We start from the raw sequence: 22,336 nt of genomic DNA on the forward strand, positions 1-22,336 counted from the left end.
AGGGAAACAGTTCCAAACTTAGAGCTTATATGGAAGAAATAACAGCAGAGAATCCCTGGAGATTGAGAGAGAATGTGGAAGGTTTTCATTGTTAAATTTGATTTTAAAGTGTGAATTCCTACCTAAGAAGGCAAGTTTCTATAAGCCTAGTAATTAATAAATATAGTAAAAGACTTAAATAATCACCACACAATTAGGTAATCCTCCTTAGGATAAATCCAAGTTCTCTCTCCAGAATGTATATACTTCATCAGTTGCTAGGTGGGTATGGTATGGGTAAACTCCCTATGAATTCTTCTGTATAGCTGATCACACAAAAAATGTTACTCAGTGGTATTGTATTTTTATTCCTCTTTCTTTTTTAGTATAAGAGAAGTAAACTACAGGTATCTCCTGTATCCTGACATCTTTAGATGAACTCATTCTTTAAATTATGTCCTGAGAATTCTGTGTGGAAGGCCATGCTCAGGTGACACTTCTTCAGGTGACACTAACATGCACAGTTAGGAAGTTTACAGCCTGGAGTAGATTCAGGGCTACATATATGACTCTGATGAGTGCCAATAGGGAGGTAAAGCAGCACTAGTGAGGGTTGGTGGACAGAGAGCTCAACCAATTTTGGAGACAAGGGGAGTCTTTAGTATTTGAGCTGAGCCTTAAATCCTGGATAAAATTTCTGATAGGAAGAAGGCATCTTAGAAGAAGGAAATGCAGGATGTGCACAGAAGTAAGGCAGACTAGAATTCATGAAACACCACGCAGTCTCATTGGACTTTGTGGGAAAAGCTATATGATAAGGTAGGACCAGCAATGAATTCTGATTTGGGCTTTTCCATTGCCAAAGGAGGAAAATGTCTGAGAATACATTTTCTCATTTTTTAAATGACAGAGTTGGATCAGAACATCACTGAGGTCTAGTTCCAATTTTATAAATGTACGCTTCTAGGTCCAGGGTTGGAAACTTTTTCTATAAAGGGGAAAACAGTAAATATTTTAGGCTTTGTAGGACATACAATCTGTCACAACTTCTCAACATTACTGTAGTGTGAAAGCAGCCATAGAAAATATGTAAATGAAAGGGCATGGCTGTGTTCCAATAAAGATTTATTTATGCATATTGAAACTTTAACTTTATATCATGTCATGTGTCACAAAATATTATTCCTTTGATTTTTTTTCAAACACTTAAAAGTAAAAACACTATTCTTAGCTCCTAGACAGTACAAAATTTGGCTTACAAGGTGTAGTCTGATGTCTCCACTCCATGGAGAAATAAGAACAGAAAGATGATAGAATTTGATAGCCCTCAAGAGCTAGGATAAAGTAGACAATAAAATAATATCATACTATAATTATGTATCATGACAATGGCAATCATATTACAATACTTAAATGTATCAAAGTAACATAACTTATATTTATACAATACTACATGTAAAATATATTCATTATATGGAATTTATTTTTTAAAAATATATTTTATTGATTTTTACAGAGAGGAAGGAAGAGGATAGAGAGCTAGAAATGTCGATGAGAGAGAAACATTGACCAGCTGCCTCCTGCACACTCCCCACCAGGGATGAGCCCTCAGCCAACGTACATGCCCCTGACCAGAATCGAACCCGGAACCATTCAGTCTGCAGGCCGATGCTCCATCCACTGAGCCAAACCAGTTTCAGCTCAATATATGGAATTTAGATTAATTCAGAAGACAATAGGAGATGGTACAGGTTTTTGAGCAAGAAAATGTTGAGATCAGAGCTTTACTTAGAAGATTTTACTTGGCAGCAATGAATGGGAGTGAGAGATGACTAGTTAACTACCAATGAGGGATAATATTAAAGCCTAATCTAATCTAGTAGCTTTAAGGAAGGAGAAGAAAGAATACATGGAAGGAAAGATCAACAGAACACAACTTATAAAAGATAAAAGGTTTATTTATCTGGCAAACATAATTTTTAAGAAGTCCATTTCCAGACAAGAAGGGGGGCAGGTGATTTTACATCCCCATTTCTCAGTGCTGTCAGTACAGTATATGACCTCAGTAGACTAATTGAGGAATTTGCCTTTTTATGGAAATTTTAGAACAAGTAGCTCAGGTTGGAGCTTCCAGTTCTAAAAGAAGAGTTTTCTGGTATATATGTAGCATTCATTATATTGGTTTTAGAGATGCAACAGAAAGGACAGTTTTAGAGATGATGTTTGTTTATTTATTTATGGCTCCTCTTACCCCAGAGAATTTTCAGCAGCCTTTTCAAATTATGAAAGAGTATTTATTGGTATACATAGATATATCATTGCCCTCAGAATTTTAAAATAACTCTGCTGACTGTGACTCAGAATTTATATCTATCTTTTCTTGCTCTAACAAAGAGAAAAGCTGCAGTGCTGCAAATACAACTGATTCAACATCGCTGTCTCTATCAAGTGCAAGTAACTTACTCTATGGAAGCACAGCATGCCTTCCAGAACTCAAATTTGGAAACTGGCTGGGGTCAGAGGAAGGAGAGGTACAAAAAGACATACACACAAGTAGCTCTAATTCATGATAATATCTCCTAAGAAATATAGTCAAGCCTCATGGAAGCGCAGCACAGGGAGAGATGAATTGCACCTGAGCAGCCTGGAAAGAGCTTCATTGAGAAGATGACATAAGCACTGGGCCCATTTTAACAAGAGAGGATAGGTCATTCCAGGCTATGAGAACAGTGAAAATAATATCAACAAAAGGATGTGGAGAAATACTGGACTTATCTTTTCTACTTAAAAAGTAGTACATGTTGGCCGGCTAATGTGGCTCAGTGGTTGAGCATTTACCTATGAACCAGGAGGTCACAGTTTGATTCCCGGTCAGGGCACATGCCAGGGTTACGGGTTCAATCCCCAGAAGGGGGAGTGAAGCAGGCCATTCTCATCATTGATGTTTCTCTCTCTCCCTCTCCCTTCCTCTCTTAAATCAATGAGAATATATTTTAAAAATAAAAAAGTAGTACATGTTCATTGGGGGGGGGGGGGATGAATTGTGGCAAGAAAAAAAAAATTTAACCTGAAATCCCACCACTCAACCCCACTGCATTTTAGTTTATGCTCATACACTAAACATATGAGACAATATAAAGTGGGATCATTCTAAACATATCCCCCTGCTGTTTTTGCATAACATCTTAACGGTACAGATAACTGTTCATTCCAGCTTGGAATACATATTGGAATGATTAAAAAACACTGACATACCTGAGTTCAAGGACAAGTATAGCCCTTCCTTATAGACTTTCCTTCGATCTCCTGCTTCAACTTGCTACTTATTTTTTTTTTTTCTGTTTTCTTCCAAGATCTTAATCGGTAGATCCATACTACTAGCCACTTCATTCAATTGTTCTTTCTTCCACATGAAATAAAAAAGGTATGGGTATGACTTGTTTAACATACAACTTTCAAGAACATCATTGCTGACATCATTTAGATTTCATACAGATTCTAGGTCTTCTGCCCTGCATGTCAAAGTGAGTTTGTTTACATAATTAAAATACTTAAGCAAACTGGAAGAGCTGAAGAAATTACCAAATGGAAAATATAAATTGTTAAAGAGACATGAGAGAGTGAGAAAGTCCAACATTTTTCTAAGAAGAGTTGCAAAGGGAGTAAATAAAAATGAGGGATGAGTCAAAAATTCAAAAAGAGATAATGGCTAAAATTTTCTACGATTGAAAAAAAAAAGTCAACTCTCAAAATCAAGGAGCCCAAAAAAATCTCAAGGCAGATAATTAATGTCTTTAAAACCCCAGGGTGAAAAGCCATAATCTACAGGAAAACAACAATTAGACTGATGGCTGATTTAAATGCAGAAACACTGAAACAATATCTTCAAAATGTTAGAAAAATAATTACCATCAGCCTAGATTTATATATCCAATGAAATTACAAAAAAAAAGGGGGGAAATGAAGATATGTTTAGGCAAATAAAACTTAGTGTGTACCCTCCAATGATCCACTAAAGATACTAATGAAGAAAGGAAATGTACCAAGAAGGAAGGTCATTTCTCTTACATCTCAAAGAAGAAATAATCAAGACAAAAGTGAAATCTTGAACAAACATATACACTGAGTGGCCAGATCATTATGATCTCTGAACGCATAATAATCTGGCCACTCAGAATATATATTCTAAGTAGCCAGATTATTATATATATAGTGCCCGGTGCATGAATTCATGCATGGGTGGGGTCCAGCCATCCTGGCCAGGGGGAGGGGACATGGGCAGTTGGCCAACCTGCCTGCTGGTTGAACTCCTGCTAGAGGGGACAATTTGCATATTAGCCCTTTATTATATAGAATATACACTGAGTGGCCAGATTATTATGCTTTCAGAGATCATAATAATCTGTCCACTCAGTGTATAAGGGGACAATGAATTAGAAATATTTTACAATCTTTGTATTACTGGGGAGGACAATAAAGATGCTAATTTATTGAAGACTTTGAAGAAAAATACGCATGTTAAAAATTTCCAGAAAACCACTAAAAGGCTCCCAATAATAGGTATACCTTCCAAACTAGGAGGTACAGTCACCTGACCATTATGTTCAACTCTATTACTCCTATCATGTAGATAGCACACATGAAAGCGATTCTAGCCCTCCTTCAGGTAAGAGATACTAAGCTCATCCAGGATCTGGCATAGCATGTAGTTGTTAAATACTTGTTCAATTAATTTGGCTGTTCCAGAATAAGATGAATTCTATTTCATAAATGCATCATACTTCTCAACTCTACTTGAAAGACTGATTTCATCTTATTATTACTAGTGAGTGGTGTGACCACCCCTTCAGTTTTTTGTTATTGTTTTGTTTGTGGGGGTTTTTGTTTGTTTGTTGTTTTTCATTTTTAGAAAATAGAACAATGAATGCTTAGGGTAAAATCCCAAATCCCAAGTCCCCAATTCTTACTTCTAAATCGGAGAGGGGGTGGGAGGGAGATACACTTTTGTGCCAAACAAAGGCGTTATCAATAAAGAATTAAATGTCTTATTTTGATCATGGGAAACTGGCAACCAAAGGCTCAGGCACCCAAACTGTGAGTGATATTTTCCCTGCAGTTGGTAAAACTGTATATTCCACAACATATGGAATCCTGCTGAAAGCTTTCACTGGCACTTTGCCTTGTTGAATAAAAGAAGTTATGCTTAGACATTTTTTAAAAATCAACACTGTCTTTTCGCTAGACTAACATTTAAAATATGGCTTAAAATCATGGGGAAAATATTATTATGTCTAACACTGATTGAGCTCTTTATTGTGTCAGGCATGGTTCTAAACATTTTTAGGAACTCATTAATCCTCACAATAATAAACTATGAGTCAGGTACTATGACTCATTTTGTGCTACAGAGGAGGACCGTGAGAAATAGAGATCGAATAATTTCCCCAATGTTACATAGCTTGCAGATGTCGATCAGCGATGGGATTTGAACCCAATGAGTTTAGCTCTACAGTCTTTATTCTTAACCATTACATTCTACTGCTTCCCAAAAGTCTTGTCATGTTTGTAGGCTAATTTACTTTGTATCTATATGAGAAGTCGGACTTTGTTATTTGATAACTCACACTAGATGCATTTTGCCAAAGTTGGCTATTCCATTTATTTGCAAAGGATCAAAATGAATAGAGAATTCCAAATCCACATTATATTTTTATTTATACTTACATACTATGCATAATACTGCATTGAGAAGTATTATTTCAACCTGTACCCTAGGACTCCACCTAGAATTTATTCATTCAGCAAACATGAATTGAATAGTCCTACTGCAGGCAATGCCCTGTGCTAAGCAATGATTTATAGCTACTTTCCTAATGGGCAATTAGATTTCATCAAAATTATCTACAGCATGACAGATACTTTTCCAAATAAGCACAAAATAGTTTTCAGTAGGGAAGCAGCAAATGGTCTTCCCATTTATTCATTCAACAAATATTCCTCAAAACTCCGCTATGTGCCAAGCATTTGATGGGTGCTGAAAATTCAGGGGCAAACACAGCCGAACCAATATATGTCCCTGGGGCTCTGATGGGAAGAAAGATGTCAAGTAACAATCATGCAATTAATTACAACCGTGATAGGCACAATTAAAACATTTATAAAAAACATGTAATAGAGCGAACTCTCTTAGTTTTGGAGTCTGAGTCAGGGAGGTGTCCCTGGAAAATTGACATTTAATATGAAAGGAGAGGGTTAGTAGAAATTGTCCAAGTAGATAAGTACAGAAAAGTAATTCAGGCAGAGGGAATAGCATATGTGAAGGCCCACAAGAAGCTCTGTGCTTTGGAGGAAATGAAACGCCCTTTCCCCACCCTACCCCACCCCTACTCCTGTGTGCCTGGAGTACCACAGGAAGAGGGCAGCTGAGGCCAATCCTCGAAGGTCTTTTCCTAACTACGGGGCCCACCACTTGCTCACTCTGTTGCTAACCCACTCACATTTTCTCCATGGCTCCAAGGAATAGAAACTGCATTTACAGTACTCATATACAACCCTTTAAAATGAATAATTTAGCCCAACTGGTGTAGCTTAGTGGTTGAGTGTTGACCTATGAACCAGGAGGTCAGGGTTCAATTCCTGGTCAGGGCACATGCCTGGGTTGCAGGAGGGTGTGCAGGAGGCAGCCAATCAATGATTCTCTCTCATCATTGACGTTTCCATCTCTCTCTTTCTTTTCTATCCTCTCTGAAATCAATAAAAAAAGAATGTTACGATAAATAAGTAAATAAAATAAAATGAATAATTTAGCCCTAACCAGTGTGGTTCAGAGGGTTGGCTGGGTGTCATGCTATGCACCAAAAGGTTGCTGGCTTGATTCCTTCATCAGGGGCACATGCCCAGATCAGGGCTCAATCCCCAATAGGGGTCATGCAGGAGGCAGCCGATCAAGATTTCGCACATTTCTCTCTTTCTCCCTTCTCCTTTCCTCTCTTTCTAAAAAATAAAAAAATAAAAAATAAAAAAATTCTTTAAAAAGTAAAATAAAATGAATAATTTAAATTCTGCAATGATTCCATTGGTGGAGAGGATATCAATAATATAAATCATTGTAAGATTATAAATTTCATCTGTATTTTAACAACATGAGGCCAGAGATGATATTTTATATACCTTACTATCAATCTAAATATGTGCATAGCTAAAGTCTAATATCTAATGTTACAATTTGAGGAGAAAAGATGTAGGGTGAGAATTTACATGCTACTTGCCCAGATATCTTTCTAATTAAGATTTATTAACCCATTCATATATCCTTATAGACTTCACTGGTATGAATAAAAACTTGTTATCCACTTGACAAATAAAAGGTGAGCCAATTCTGCAGGGATGAGGACAAAGAGATGGCTGGAAATACAGGCAAGCTAAATAGAGGTCCCTCACTCCTCAACTCTAAGAACAAGTGTGCCATTGCTCTTTCTCTTTCTTCACAGAACCTTACTTGTGGGAACAAGTTAAGTTTATTTCTAAAGAAGGAATGACTTTGACTTGGATTGTGTCCAGTTGCAATGAAATTCAGCCACTTTTCCCTTAAAACTAATTCAACTGAAAATCTTATCAGTGGGAAATTCTCTAAGGGCCAAAGACTCTATTTTCTGCAACTTACAATATCTGTAAAACATTTTCAGTTCTAAGATTCTCCACCCATCTTCCTCTACACACACACACACACACCACAGTCATATCAATCCAATAAACTGACTTCTGACAGAAATAACAAAGAATTTTTTGAAATCTAAAAGTCTAAGTATATAACCAACATATTTATGAATCTTTGTTTCTCTTTGTGATTACTTAAACATTTGTATACAGTAACATTTGAAGGCAGGAAAATATAATCATCATGCTTTCTAATGGAGGCAAGATTAGTAGTGAGCTGGCCTCATTGTCATTAAATAGCCTAGAAAGACTAGCTGGTTAGGCAAGTATAAAAACACAACACACCTGTGGAAGGGATACCATGAGCACAGTACCAGAAACATCAAGAACAATATAACCCAGTCCTTGCCTTCCAGAAACCAAGTCAGAGGGAGACACCCTAGGGGAGTAGGGAATGAGGAGAAAGAAAAACGATAATCAAGTCAATCATTCCCAAACTGTTGATCCAGCATATAAAAACACACAATCTATAAGCTCTTACCAAGGAATTGGAAAGAAGGCAATTAATGCCCAACGCCTATGTGTAATTATACAAGTTTCTTTCTTTTATCTATTACATATCATACTCTATCCCTTTGTCTGCACATAATGCACATAAATAGATTTAATCAACTTAAAGAATCAATATCTTTAATAAGTATGTTGAGATTAGAAGGACCTAACCCATTTTGAACTTGTTTCATTCCACACTTAACTAAAATAGCAATTAGCTAAGTGACCATGACTTCCTAAACAGCACATGACAGAGAAAGTCTTAAGGTATTGTAACAGACTGAGTTTTCTCACCTTTCTTTGAAATTTTTTTTAATATATATATTTCATTTCAGAAAGGAAGGGTGGAGAGATAGAAACATCAATGATAAGAGAGAATAATTGATTGGCTGCCTTCTGAACACCCTCTACTGGGGATCCAGCCTGCAACCGGGCATGTGCCCTTCACCAGAATTGAACCCAGGACTCTTCAGTCCTCTAGCCGACGCTCTATCCACTGAGCTAAGCCAGCTAGGGCTTCTTTGCAATTCTTGAGCAGGAACATGAATTAAAGAGTTTGGGAGTTTGATGTTTAGTTTTTGTTTTGTTTTTAATTAACTCTTTATTGTTGAAAGTATTTCATATGTCCCCTTTCTCCCATTGACCCCTTTCAGCCTGGCCCCCACCTCTTCCCCAGGCTCTCACCAGATACCTCATTGTTGTTTTAATTTACATATCTCTGATGAACAGTGATTTTGAGCATTATTTTATATGTCTCTTGGCCATCTGTATGCCTGCTTTGGAGAAGTGTCTGTTTAGGTTCTTTGCCCATTTTTTTAATTGGATTGTCTTCTTTTCGTTAAGTTGTATGAGTTTCTTAAACATTTTGGATATTAAATCTTTATCAGATGTATCATTACCAAATATGTTCTCCCATACAGTGGGCTCCCTTTTTGTTTTGTTGGTTTATTTTGCTGTGCAGAAGCTTTTTAGTTTGACGTAATCCCATTTGTTTATTTTCCCCTTAGTTTCCTTTGTCTTAGCATCGTGGTCAGAAAACTGCGGCTCATGAGCCACATGCAGCTCTTTGGCCCCTTGAATGTGGCTCTTCCACAAAATACCACGGCTTGGGTGAGTCTATTTTGAAGAAGTGGCATTAGAAGAAGTTTAAGTTTTAAAAATTTGGCTCTCAAAAGAAATTTCAATCGTTGTACTGTTGATATTTGGCTCTGTTGACTAATGAGTTTGCCAACCACTGCCTAAGCAGATGTATCTGTAACATATTGCTAAGAAAGATGTCTGAGATTTTGCTGCTATGGTTTCTTTTAGGATTTCTATGGACTTACCACTTACATTTAAGTCTTTTATCTATTTTGAGTTTATGCTTATGTATGATATAAGTTGGTGATATAGTTTCATTTTTTTGCATGTATCTGTCCAATTTTCCCAACACCATTTATTAAAAAGACTGTCTTGACTTCATTGTATGTTCTTGCCTCCTTTGTCAAATATTAGTCAAGTGTTATGACTTGGGTCGATTTCTGGGGTCTCTGTTCTGTGCTATTTATCTATATTCTTGTGCCAGTAACAGGCTGTTCTGATTACAGTGGCTTTGTATTATTTTTGGCATTGTGATCCCTCCAAATTAGTTCTTTCTCAAGATTGCTGTGGCTATTCATGGTCTTTTTGGTTCCATATAAATTTTTGGAGTATTTGTTCTAGGTATGTGAAATATGCTATTGATATTGTAATAGGGATTGCATTGAATCTGTAGATTGCTTTGGGTAGTATAGACATTTTAATAATTCTATCAATCCATGAACATGGTATATTCTTCCACTTGTTTATATCTTCCTCTATCTCTTTTTTCAATGTCTGTAGTTTTCTAATTATAAGTCTTTTATCTCCTTGATTACATTTATTCCTAATTATCTTAATTTTTTGTTGCAATGGTAAATGGGATTGTTTAGTTTCTTGTTCTGAGAAGTCACTTTTGGTGTACAAAAATGCCATCAATTCCTGGGTGTTAATTTTGTATCCTGCTACATTGCCAAATTCATTTATTAAATTAGTGGTTTTTTGGTGGGGTCTTTAGCGTTTTCTATGTACAATATCATGTCATCTGTGAATAATGAGTTTTACTTCCTCCTTTTATTTGGATGCCTTTTATTTCTTCTTATCTGACGGCTGTGGCTGTGAGTAGGCTTTCCAGTACTCTAGCCCTTCAGCTGCTGACTGTGTGAGCCCAGCCACCCCTTTTGCATCTCTGCACTTCCTACCAGTCTCCATACAGTCTCCAGTTTCTGTCCTTGGTTATCCAATTCTCTTCAGGTAGTCTTCCTTGATTTTTCAGTGGTTTTTCTGTATTTTAGTTGTATTTCCAGAGTGGTGAAAGCATGCATCCCTGTCTTGCTTTTATTATTAGGGGAAATGGTTTTAGCTTTTGCCTATTGAGTATGATGTTCACTGTAGGTTTGTCATATATGGCCTTTATCATGTTGAGGTATGATCCCTCTATTCCCACTTTGCCGAGTTATTTTATCGAATGCTTCTTCTGTGTCTATTGATATGATCATGTGGTTTTTGTCTTTCTATTTCTTTATGTGATGTATCACGTTTATTGATTTGTGAATATTATAACAACATTGCATCCCTGGAATAAATCCCATTTGGTCATGGTGTTTGATCTTTTTAATATATTACTGGATCTGACCTGCTAATATTTTATTAAGGATTTTAGCATCTATGTTCATCAGGGATATTGGTCTGTAATTCTCTTTCCTGTAGTATCTTTATCTGGTTTTGAAATCAGGATAATGCTAGCCTCATTAAAAGATCTTGGAAGTGTTCCTTCCTCTTGGATTTTTTTAGATTAGTTTGAGGACAGGTGTTAGTTTTTCTTTGAATGTTTGGTAAAACTCCCCTGTGAAGCTGTCAAGACCAGGGCTTTAGTTTGCTGGGAGTTTTTTGATTACTGCTTCTATTGCATCAGTTGTTATTGGCCAACTCAGGCTTTCTGATTCTTCCTGATTCAGTTTTGGGAGACTGTATTTTTCTAGGAGTTAGTCCATTTCATCCACATTGTTGGCATAGTATTTTCTTACAATCCTTTAAATGTCTGTCAGTTGTTATTTCTCCGCTTTCATTTCTAATTTTATTTATTTGGGTTCCCTCTTTTTGTTTCTTGATGAGTCTGGCTAATGGTTCATCAATCTTGTTTATTATTTCAAAGAACCAGCTCTTGGTTTCATTGATTTTGGTTTTGTTTTGTCTTATTTTGTTTTTTTAGTCTCTATGTCATTTATTTCTGTTCCAATCTTTATTTCCTTCCTTCTGTTTACTCTGGGCTTTTCTTATTGTTCTCTTTCTAGTTCTTTAAGTTGTAGGGTTAAATACTCTATTGTTTTTTTCTTTTCTTTTCTTTTTTCTTTTTCTTTTTTTTTTTTTTTCTTTCTTTTTTTTTTTTTTTTTTTTTTTTTGAGGTAGGCCTGTAGTGCTATAAACTTTTGGGCCTATTATTGATAATTTGGGTTCACTGATGTCAGTTGCTGTGTGTTTGAGAGATTTTAACAAAGTCTGAAGCCTGAACCAGGACAGGCCATTAATATGCAAAAGCTGCTGCAAGACAAGCAAATGCTGTTTCTGACTGGCCCTGTGTACCCTGTTTGGGGCTATCAGCAATCCATAGCTTGTGCTTCCCTCTCCTGGGACTGGATGCCTTTGGAAAGTATAAGATGTGGACCAGGCTCGTCTTTTCCTAGCCCTGGGCCCAGGTTTAGATCAGGCAAAAACTCAAAGCCTCCAGAGACCCTTTACCTGAAGTCTGATTGTTATCAGTCTTTATTGGCTCAGTTTATCCTTTTTTTTTCTTTCTTCTTTCCTTCCTTCCTTTCTTTCTTTTCACTGATTTTAGAGAAGAATGAAGAGTGAGAGATAGAAACATCAATGATGTGAGAAAATCATTGATCAGCTGCTTTCTGCAAATACCACACTGGGGATCGAGCCTGCAACCTGGGCATGTGCCCTGACTGGGAATCGAACCCTGACCTCCTGGTTCATACATCAATGCTCAACCACTGAGCCATGCTGGCTGGGTAACCACAGGCTATTGACCAGATGAGGTAAGAAGTCTTCCTACAGGGTGTAGCAACTGCCTGGATAGCAAAGGTCTGTAGGAGAAAGATGTCCTCTGCAGCATGAAGAAATGACTCAGCACAGGAAACTGAGATGACTGTCCTCTGAGCTCCTATCACAGAGCCTCCAACCTGGGACTCTCCTCACACAGCTCCAATTCACTCTGCCTTCCCTCTGCCAGAGCCCAACGTAAGTGGCTGCACATAAACTTTTGTGTATTGGCCCTTTAAGAGGGTTCCTGCATGTCCAGCCGTCTCGCACTGGCAGATAGAAACCCTGATGCTTTTCACAGCCAGATATTATGTGGGCACCTTCCTCAGTTCTGGTGCTCTGGGTTGGGGAGCCCAGCTTGGGATTTAGACCCCAGAGTTCTCATTGGGAACCCCTTCACAGCTGAGATATCTCTCTGGACTTTTCAGCTGCTGTCTGTGTGAGCCCAACCACCCCCTTTGCATCTCCACACTTCCTACCAGTCTCTATGCATCTCCACTTTCCATTCTTTGTTATCAGGGTTCTCTCCAGGTAGTCTTCAACTGATTTTTCACAGTGGTTTTTCTGTATTTTAGTTTTATTGCCAGTTTGGTCCTGGGAGAGTGTGTTATGCCGCCACCATTTTCAGAGTGTCGGGAGAGATTTAATGGTGAACAAGAATAAAACCATCTGTATATAGTTAAGTTTGGATTTATATCCAAGGAAACATAGATTGGTTTGAAGAGAAAAGACAAAGAGAGTAAAAGACAAATCAAGTTCAAACACAATGAAAAATACTGAAAAACACTGAGACTGTGACTAAAAATAGATTCTCTAATTTCAACAATGAAAATATAATAGTTTTGTAACAAGTAAAATCTTATTTTTTGGAAGACGGTATAAAGGCTTAGCATGACAAAAAGTGATTACTAACAATACACTGTTCAATAAAATATTGTATGTTTAGAGGAATCTTTGAACGCACTAAATAGACACCATAAGCAAAGCTCACTCTCTCAAGTTAAAAATATTTTTGGTCAAGAAGTTACCATTGAAATTAAATGGTGACAGACATGTCCAAGAAATATTGCAGAGATCTGATCCCTTAAGAATCTTGTGGAAATGGCAACTAGTGGCCAACAGAACAATGTTGGAATGGTGGGAATACAAGAAACAGTATCATAATGTTATCAGCCTTGGAAAGAGTTATGAAGAATGGCTGTGTTCACCAGAGAAGCCAACAGCTTCCACATGTCCCCTCTCCACATCACCTGTTTTACTAAAATATAAAAGTCAGGTCAGATAGATTTTCATAGTGAACTTTTTTGTTAAATAAACTTTTATAATAGTCAAAATAAAATACTGTATTATTTTTAGTATCATTATAGTATTATATGAAAGATAAAACACTATAATTATAAAAATATAAATGAATAAAAATTCTCTACATATTGACCTCAACTTCCTTCCTTAATAAACCTTTTGGTAAATTGTTAAGGATAAACAGGTAAGACAGCCTCACTCTCCAAAACTATCCCCCAATGAAACTGAACAAGTACTAAAATGATAGATAGAAACAGCCACCTAAATTCAAAATTTATATTTTCATATCTATGAGGCCCAATATACCCAAACACATACAGGGTGTCCCAAAAAAAAAAAATGTATACACACTTTGAATGATTATAAAGTCAGTGTTTATTAACATACAGTTTGTTTTCAAAACTTAAAAGAATCTACAAATCAAAATCACTTTTTCATATTTTTATCAATTCCTGTTTTCAAATTGATGACCATTCTGGTCTAGGCACTGCTGATAACTTGAAGCAATGGAACCGTAAACATCAATAATCATTTCATTCGGTGTTTGTGCGCCCTCAATTCATTGACTGTTACCAGTTTTGTACTGTAAACTTTATCTTTTATGTTTCCTCATAAAAAATATTTTAAAAGTCTAATGGCACGTTAGAATAAATTTTCTTTGTTCAAAGCTTACTCAGGCTTCATCCATTATTTCAAATCAGTTAAACCTGAAAAGGAGTGAAAATTAAGTGAGTTATTAGCTGTTAAAATGTGTACACATCTTTTGGGACACCCTATAGTGCAAGAATTCTAGAAAGTCTAGAGTACAAGGAAAATGAAAGCCTCCAATGGGAGGTCCTTTCACCAATATATCAACTTCTTCTCTGGGTGGTTCAGAGTCTTATTACAGATTCGAACTGTACTCCTTAAAGCACGCTCTGAAGTATTTCTACTACATAACACTGAAGGTTTAAAAAGGCCTTACACTTACATTTTCTTCTAGTTTTGTCTATATATAGGGAAAGGCAGACCTTAAAGATTTAAGGGCAGACCTTCCTGAAAGCAACATGAACTGACAGAACAAGTCCTTGCTCAGCAAGTCCTTCCATTGTTTTAGAGAGAAACCTTGCTAATCTCTGACATTTGCTCATTAAGGACTGCTACTTCTTTCGATACAGATCTAATGCTGGTTTACAATATAAAAATATACCTCGCTGTAGTGACCACAACATAAGGTTCAAAGAAAGGCTGGGTCCACATCAGCCAGAAAGCTAAAAAACCAGCAGATCAACTTCATGCCATGGGGTTCAAGTAAATAAAGGTATTTAATGGGGAATTCATGGCTCCTAGTATGATACTACACTGTAACCAGTGAACTATATCAACACCTGGTCTAAATGGTTAAACGTAAAAAGAGACTCCCAATTTAAAAAGAAGACAAAATCCTAATGGACACTTTCAGACAGGAAGCAACATATTCTCATGTTATGAATTTAGTAAGTGACCTGCATAGTTGAAATGATTCTGAAACACAGAACCACAACCCAGAATAGCCTGGACACTTCTGTTATCTCAAACAATGGGCAGTTAGCCATTCATTCCTCCCTCTTAGTATGTATTCTACTTGTTTCAGACAAAGCCCGTTATCAATTTGATGAGACTGCTCAAATTCAGCTATACCAGATGTTTGGAAGCTGGGGATAGGAAATATTTGCTACACAAAAATTCCTATTACAACATTTTGTACCTAAAAAAATAAATATTATATGTTCATTAAGTAAAAAAAAAAAAAAAAAAAAAAAAAAAAAAAAAAAAAAAAAAAAAAAAAAGGTATATTGCACATCTATGACCAGCCTGACACTGGAAATAAAGGGATGAATTCAACAGATATGGTCCCTGCCACTAAGGAACCTACTATCTAGTGGAGAAGACAAACGCTGACCAAGTTTGATGAATGTCACAAGAGAGTATGCTGAACTGTAGACTATGGGTAATGAGGAGATTTCCACCCTACCCCCTTCTTAAATGTGCAGTAAAAAACCAGAGAGTTGTCAGAAGTCTTTTAAATGACCCTCTCAATTGTGATACATATAAAACATAAGCATCTTATGATCAGTAATTTTAAAAGCATATAAAATGACTACTTTTTAAACAAATATACAAGAAATATTAAAATCCAAATAAGTCCCAACCCATAAAAGTATTTGCTTTCATGTTCCCCCTACTCCTGGACAGTAACGGAAGAAGCCAATTTATTATGGTTGATACTTAGAACTTTTGCTTTTTTATTTTGTCCTCTTAGTGTAATGCCAGTACTACTTATTAGTATAAAATAGCTTTAGGTTCTGGCCAGTGTGGTTCAGTGGTTGAACATGGACTGAGAAAATGATTTGATTCCCAGTCAGAGCAGATATCCTGGTTGCAGGCTCGATTCCCTGTAGTGGGTATGCAGGAGGCAAAGTTTCTCTCTCATCAATGTTTTCATCTCTCCATCCCCCTCCTTCCTCTCTAAGAAATCGATAAAAACATACTTAAAATAAAACAGCTTTAAAAAAGCCCAACTTTCTCCTGTGTAGATATATAAAATATTTAAGTCAGGGCTCCATTAAAATTATAAACATAGTTACAGAAACACAAAATCTCTATAACTCTTCTGTTCTATCAATAACATGAATATTAAGCACTATTGAAACAAAGTTTGCATCTGTCCTATTCTTATATCTCTTTTAATCTTGAGACAAAGTTTTTCAAATGACACTTCATGACTCCCCAAAGGCTCCACAAACCTTCTTTAAATACTATTTAGTTCTAGTAGACTTCAAGTTAAGCAGCAGTCTAATATATATATATAAAATAGATGAATATGCTAATTAACCAGGACGCCATAACAGGTCAAATGGACAAGAGGGGGTTGCACATGCAGCGGCAGGGGCAGGGCGGCAGGGGCCTCCATACACCTGTGCTGGGGGAGGGCCTGATCAGCAGCCCTTCAGGGGCCGGAGAGGGAGGCAGGGCCGGACTGGCAGTGGCCGCAGCTGCTGCAGAGCCCGGGGAGCGAGGCAGGGCCAGACAGTGACTCGAGGGTGGGCAACACCACGTGATTTCAAATCGCACGCTGGGCTCCCAGTATGCACTATAAAAAGCCTTTATCTGTTTTGCAGGCATAAATACTTTTGTGCTGACCTGTACCTACTCTTATTTCTTAATTAAAAAGAAAGACATGCTATGAAATTGAATGTCACTGAGACAGAACCCTACTGGTACCTTCACATCATTCTGTTCATATAGGCTCCCCACACAGGCCATGCCAAACCCAGGCTTTAAACAGACACTCTTGTCAGGGCTAAGCCAGATGGAAACTCTATCACCAACAGCATTCTTCTTGCTTCTGATTCTAGGTGGAAAAATGCCACTAATAGTCCACAACTTTTTTCTAAGTGGATGGAGAATGGTAGAGTGAAAAAAGCAGTGTCTACAGTAAGAGAAACAGAGTTTGAGCCTAAACTTCATCACTAACTAGCTGTGCCACTATAGGCAGGTTACATTAATTTCTCTGACCTACAGCATCTGTGAAGTTAGGACAAAAAGTATTAAGGAAAAATTGTTTTATTATTAGAATCACTCTCAAGTGTTTAGAATGGCCTTATTCCATACAACAGAATATTATTCAGCAACAAAAAGGAAAGAAATTCTGATACATACTACACCATGGATAAACCTTGAAAATGTAATAAGAGAAATAAGTGAGAAACAAAAGGACATATATTTTATGATTCTATTTATATGAAATGTCCAGAATAGGCACATTCTGTGGAGAGACAGAAAGTAGATTGGTCGTTGTCCAGAGGTGGGGGTGGGAGTGGCTGCTAATGGGTATGAGGTTTCTTTCTGATAGGACAAAACTGTCCTAAAATTAGATGTTACTGATTGTACAGTTTAAATGGTAAATTATATGTTACGTGAATTACATACAATTGCCTTTAAACAATGATCTTGTTCAGGATCCTGAGTTGAAAAAGGAACACATGTAAATAAATATTCTCACCCTATCCCCTCCCTAAGTATGGAGTAAAAGTAATGACTCAGCTTGAAAGATATGCACATAAAGTGGCCAGACTACTTTTGCTTAACAAATATACAGGATTACAAATCCAAATTAATCTACCCAAAAAAGGAGTTACCTTAATGATACCCTAAGTCAAAATTTGGACCTCAGAGACTCAATTTTGGTAGTTCTTTCTACTTGTAACACCTTTGCTATCACATCTTTAAATGTTCAAATCCCACCTAACTTTAAGACAAGTTCAGATGTTACATCTTCCATGAACCTTCCCCATGCTCTCCCAAAAAGTAATGTCACATTTCTTTGAACTTCCCTGGTCCTTCTCTGCCTTTCAGTCCAGTATTATACTTATTCTGCCCAGTATCAACTTATTGCTTTGACATTACAAAGGGTCTCAATAAATAACCTATTTAATAAGTGAATGATGATTGTTTAACAATTGAGAATTTCATTTTCACCTGATAAATGTTAATTTTGGAAATATCCAAGTAATTTAGACTCAAGAATGGCCCATGAAGTACCAGGGCTAAGGAATGCCCACTTTGGAAAAAAACTTATATGACCAAAGTAAAACAAGACTGATATGACATATTTATGTATATAATCCATAAGGAATTCCCAAACAGAAGCAGTGAAATAAGGATATAACCTCCCAAGGTAACTGGAAGAAACCTGAATTATTTAAATTCCAGAATGTTTATTTAAAAATCTGTTTCATTATTTTATAGTGATATCACATTTTTCCTGAGTTCTATTATCAAGTTCTATTAGTTCCTCTTAGTCTATGTTTCTAAGATATTCCACTTCTAATTCCTTCTCCATTTTCCCCACCATACTAAAAAGTCCAGGCCTCATTTTCTTTATGATCAACCAATTTTTAAAATCTCCTAATTTATCTCCCTTCCCCACAGTTCCTTCTTGCATTCAACAATATTTATGAAGCCATTGTGTGTTGGGAAGGACTGAGGAGCACATAAAGAAATATCAAACTAGGCCTGTTCTCCAGAAACAATCAAGTAGGGACATTGACACATGAACACACATCACAATACGCAGCGGCACAGATTTAAGGGCCACAAGTGACAATGGTAATTCCAAGCAACAGGTAGGTCCTCTGGCCTCCCAGAACACAATCTATATCTTCTTCACCCTATTCTCATCCCCTCTCCCTCTCCTTGTTCATCTGACTAGATGAGGTCTTCTGTTACACTGCCCACAGGGCATGCACTGACCCTCTCCAATTTCTCTCCAACTTGCCTCCTAAGCTAATCAAGACAATCTACTTGGGGTAACCTGGCAGTGACTTACTCACAAGTAACTTTTGTTCATGATTGACGTTTGTTACCACAATTCTCCATTTCCTAATTCATATCTACCACTGATCTCAGGACCTTTATTTTGTATGTATTTGGAAGTATGTAACTACATGTAATTTTTTTTTTCCAGCTTATATCTGGAGGGTCTTATCCCTTCCCATTTATTACAGTGTTTCCTAACTAAGAGTATATCTCAAACCACCTATGGAGTTTCTTTAAAATACAAAGGTCTTTACCAAACCCCCTGAGAAAGCTCCTCAGTAAAAATGGGTGGGAGATGGACAGACATCTTTATTTCTAAAAAGCCCCACGGGGGATTCTGATGCACATCCCAACCTGAGAACCACTGGCTTATTACAACGCTCCCTATACAGCAGACACTCAATTCTTATTAATTCATGCACTGAACCTCATAAATAACTTCTCTCTAAATAGCCTAACCAGATATCAACCCCTAGACTGCACTAGCTCCGTTCCAAGTGTAACATATGGTTTTAAGATTTCATTTCCTCAAGTACTCCTTGGAGGGACACTATTACCTTGTCTCTTTACATTGTCTCCCATTTGTTGAAAAATGGAGGCCTGGAATGTTGCCATGTTAGACAACACCGCATAGGAATGTACTCTGGAGTCTCGGATTAACATTGGTCATATATAAAAAAAGAGAACAATGTAGAACTTAGACATTCTGAATGAACACATTCTTCCTGAATAGACTCTTGCTAAATCTATACAAGAAGGCAGATCAGAAAGCTGGCCAAACAGTGTCTCCTCCAGGTCTTCCCCGTGTCCTAAACTGCCTGAGACAATTGAGGGGCCCCAGAAAACGGGTGAAGACTTTCAGCTGCTCAAGTGCCTCTAGTGCAGTAAAGTGCTCTAATCAGATAAGTAACCAAGCCCCACCCAGGCCCGCAGTTGCCTCCCAACAAACCCTGACACACTATTTACAGAGCTCGGCGGGGGAGCAGCATGAACTTTTCCCAAAGCCGGTCAAGTCAAGTCGTTCCTCACAGGCAGCGGCAGTCTGACTCACCAGCCAGGGTGGGAAGGAAAAAGTGTGATGGGCCCTAGGGGTGCGAGGAGACTGGTCCCAGCCCCTCTCTTCCTACTCCAGAAGTGGGCTCTGCCTTCTGCAGCAATCACCTGTTATTCCTCTCCGCTGAGGCCCACAGAGCCTGCAGAACCACGCAGCCCCCCGGGAGGGCTGGGGCCTGGGGAGGGGACCCCGTGCTCCCCTCTGGCGGGGCCCGCGGGGCCCAGACTCCACAGGCCTCTCTGCCTGCAGCTCCATCTTGCTTCCCGCCAGGGGGAGGGGCCGAGGAGGAGGGCTGGGAGCCTGGAAAGGCCCCAATGGGAGGACGCCGTTTGACAGCAGGTAAAGCTACGTGGAAATCGCCAGGGGAGGGTAAGAAAGAAAGAAAAGAAAAAAAAAAAAAATGAAAGGCAGCAGAGTTAAGCGAAAGGGACCGGCGAGTGGCCATGAATTACTACAGAAAGCAATTACACGGTGTCGTCTGGGAGCGCCGGGGGCGTGAGCCGGAGCAGAATGCCCGGGAAGGGAGGGAGGAGGAGACAGAGATGAGCAGCCAGGACAAGTGGACAAAAGGGCCGGCGGCAGGGAGCACGGAGGGCGGTGAAGGGGGATGAGGCAGGTCTCGGGGGCAGAGGCAGGAGGATTAGAAGGGAGAACGGCGTGGCTCTGGAATCCCAGGAAGGGAAGGGAAGGGAAGGAATCAGTGAGGGGAGCCCCTCAGCCCATAGGCCAGACAGGGGAGGCCTCACACCGAGCCGAGCGAACGGCTGTCACCGTGAGGGGCGACACAGCCTGCTGAAGGGAAAGGGGCCCTCTGTCACCCCAAGAACGACCATTTATCAAGCCCCGAGTCTGGTTCACACGCAGTGAGTGCTAGGCACTTCAGAATACCGCCCCCCTGAATCCTAACAGCAAACCCGCCAGGGAGGCGTCATTAGGACTGACCCCATTTTATGGATGAGGAGACTGAGGCCCAGAGCAGCAGCTCCGAGGCGTGCTCAAGGTCACCGCGCGAGGGAGCCTGCATTCGAACCCGAGGCCGCCCAGGGGCAAAGCCACAGGCTGCGAGCGGGCACAGGGGAGCCTCGAGGCGGCCCGGGGACGCCTCCCGCCCGGTCCCGCTCCCCCACCCCGGGCCCGGCGCGCTCACCCGGACGAGGTTGCTGACCGCCGCCTGCACGGCGGCCACGGGCGCGGTGAGGTCGGGGATGGCTTTGCCGTCCACCTCGCCCTCCTCGTGCATGATCACCAGGTGCGAGATCTGCTGCGCCACGGGCTCCAGGATGCTTTCAATCGTGCGCGTGTGGAACACCGGCATCGCGGCGGCGAGCGGAGCGGCGAACCGCGGGCCACGGAGAACTGGGAGCAGCGGGGCCGGGAACCCGCGGACGGACGGACGGACTCTGAGCCGCGACTACAGTCCGGGCTTCCCTCGGCGTGACGAGCCTCACGGGCGCCCCGCCCCTCTCGCGTCGCCGCGCCCAATGGCAGCGCCGCTCAGGCCCGGGCTGCCGCTCCTATTGGTCCCACTTCGAGACGCTCCGCCCCCTGGCCCCCCCCCTCGGCCAACGAGATCCCGCCCAGCCCCACCCCCATTCCCAAGGGAGGGGCCTGGGATTGGGCTGCGCCGCGGGGATTGCGACTGGATTCCCAAAGCCTCACGCCGGGCGCGCCTTATAAGGGCATGGTGGGAGCGGACGTGCGGCTGGAGCAGTGGCCCCGCCCCCGGGCCGCCTCCCGGCCGGGTCCCACGGAACTCCGCCCCTCTGCGGAGTCACCTCAGGGGGCGGGGCGGGGGCCTCCCTCAGGGGGCGGGGCCTCGCCTCGGGGGCGGGGCCTCACCTCCCACCGGCTGCAGTGGGCTGAGACCAGGCAGCCATCCGTCTTTCTCCTCGCCCCCTTCCCAACTTTCCCTTCACGAGAGGCCCTCAAAACACTCTCTCCACTTCTCTGAGTAGAATTTGGGGACGTGTTTTAGTAAAACATTCAAACAGCAGAAGTGCACAGAGAAACATGAGCGTCCCGTTCATTCACAAACACTCCACCTGCTGCCCTCCTCAAAGATACTATACTCCCAGTTGGGTGTGTCGCTTTGTAGACCTTTGTCTATTCGGTTGTTTTGTACATATCTATTTTCTAAATAAATGGGATTAAACACTGTCTTAGAACTTGAGCTTTTACCCTCTTCATTAAAATTCCCTGGTTATCTTCCTACTTCATTCTTTTTAAGGGTTGCATGGTATTTCATTGCATGAAATCAAACAATTGCGCAGGAGTGGACATTTAGGTTGGGTTCTGTTGTTCACTATTCAAAAACAGTTCTGCATGGCCATCGTTGTACTTGCCTCTGTG

At 39.9% G+C, this 22,336-nt stretch overlaps 1 protein-coding gene across 1 annotated transcript in view; it reads right to left on the reverse strand.

The window, feature by feature from the left end:
- The window catches only part of VCL (vinculin), a 105,258-nt gene extending 83,761 nt beyond the window's left edge, over positions 1 to 21,497 (reverse strand). Inside the window, exon 1 of the mRNA XM_084904840.1 lies at positions 21,135 to 21,497. Coding sequence (XP_084760966.1) covers positions 21,135 to 21,302 — 168 coding nt within the window. The 5' untranslated portion in view covers positions 21,303 to 21,497. The remainder of the gene's footprint in view (positions 1 to 21,134) is intronic.
- Between the last annotated feature and the right edge of the window lie 839 nt (positions 21,498 to 22,336).

The sequence above is a fragment of the Pipistrellus hanaki genome (assembly GCF_964339955.1).
Source record: "Pipistrellus hanaki genome assembly, chromosome: 14".
Taxonomy (NCBI): Eukaryota; Metazoa; Chordata; class Mammalia; order Chiroptera; family Vespertilionidae; genus Pipistrellus; species Pipistrellus hanaki.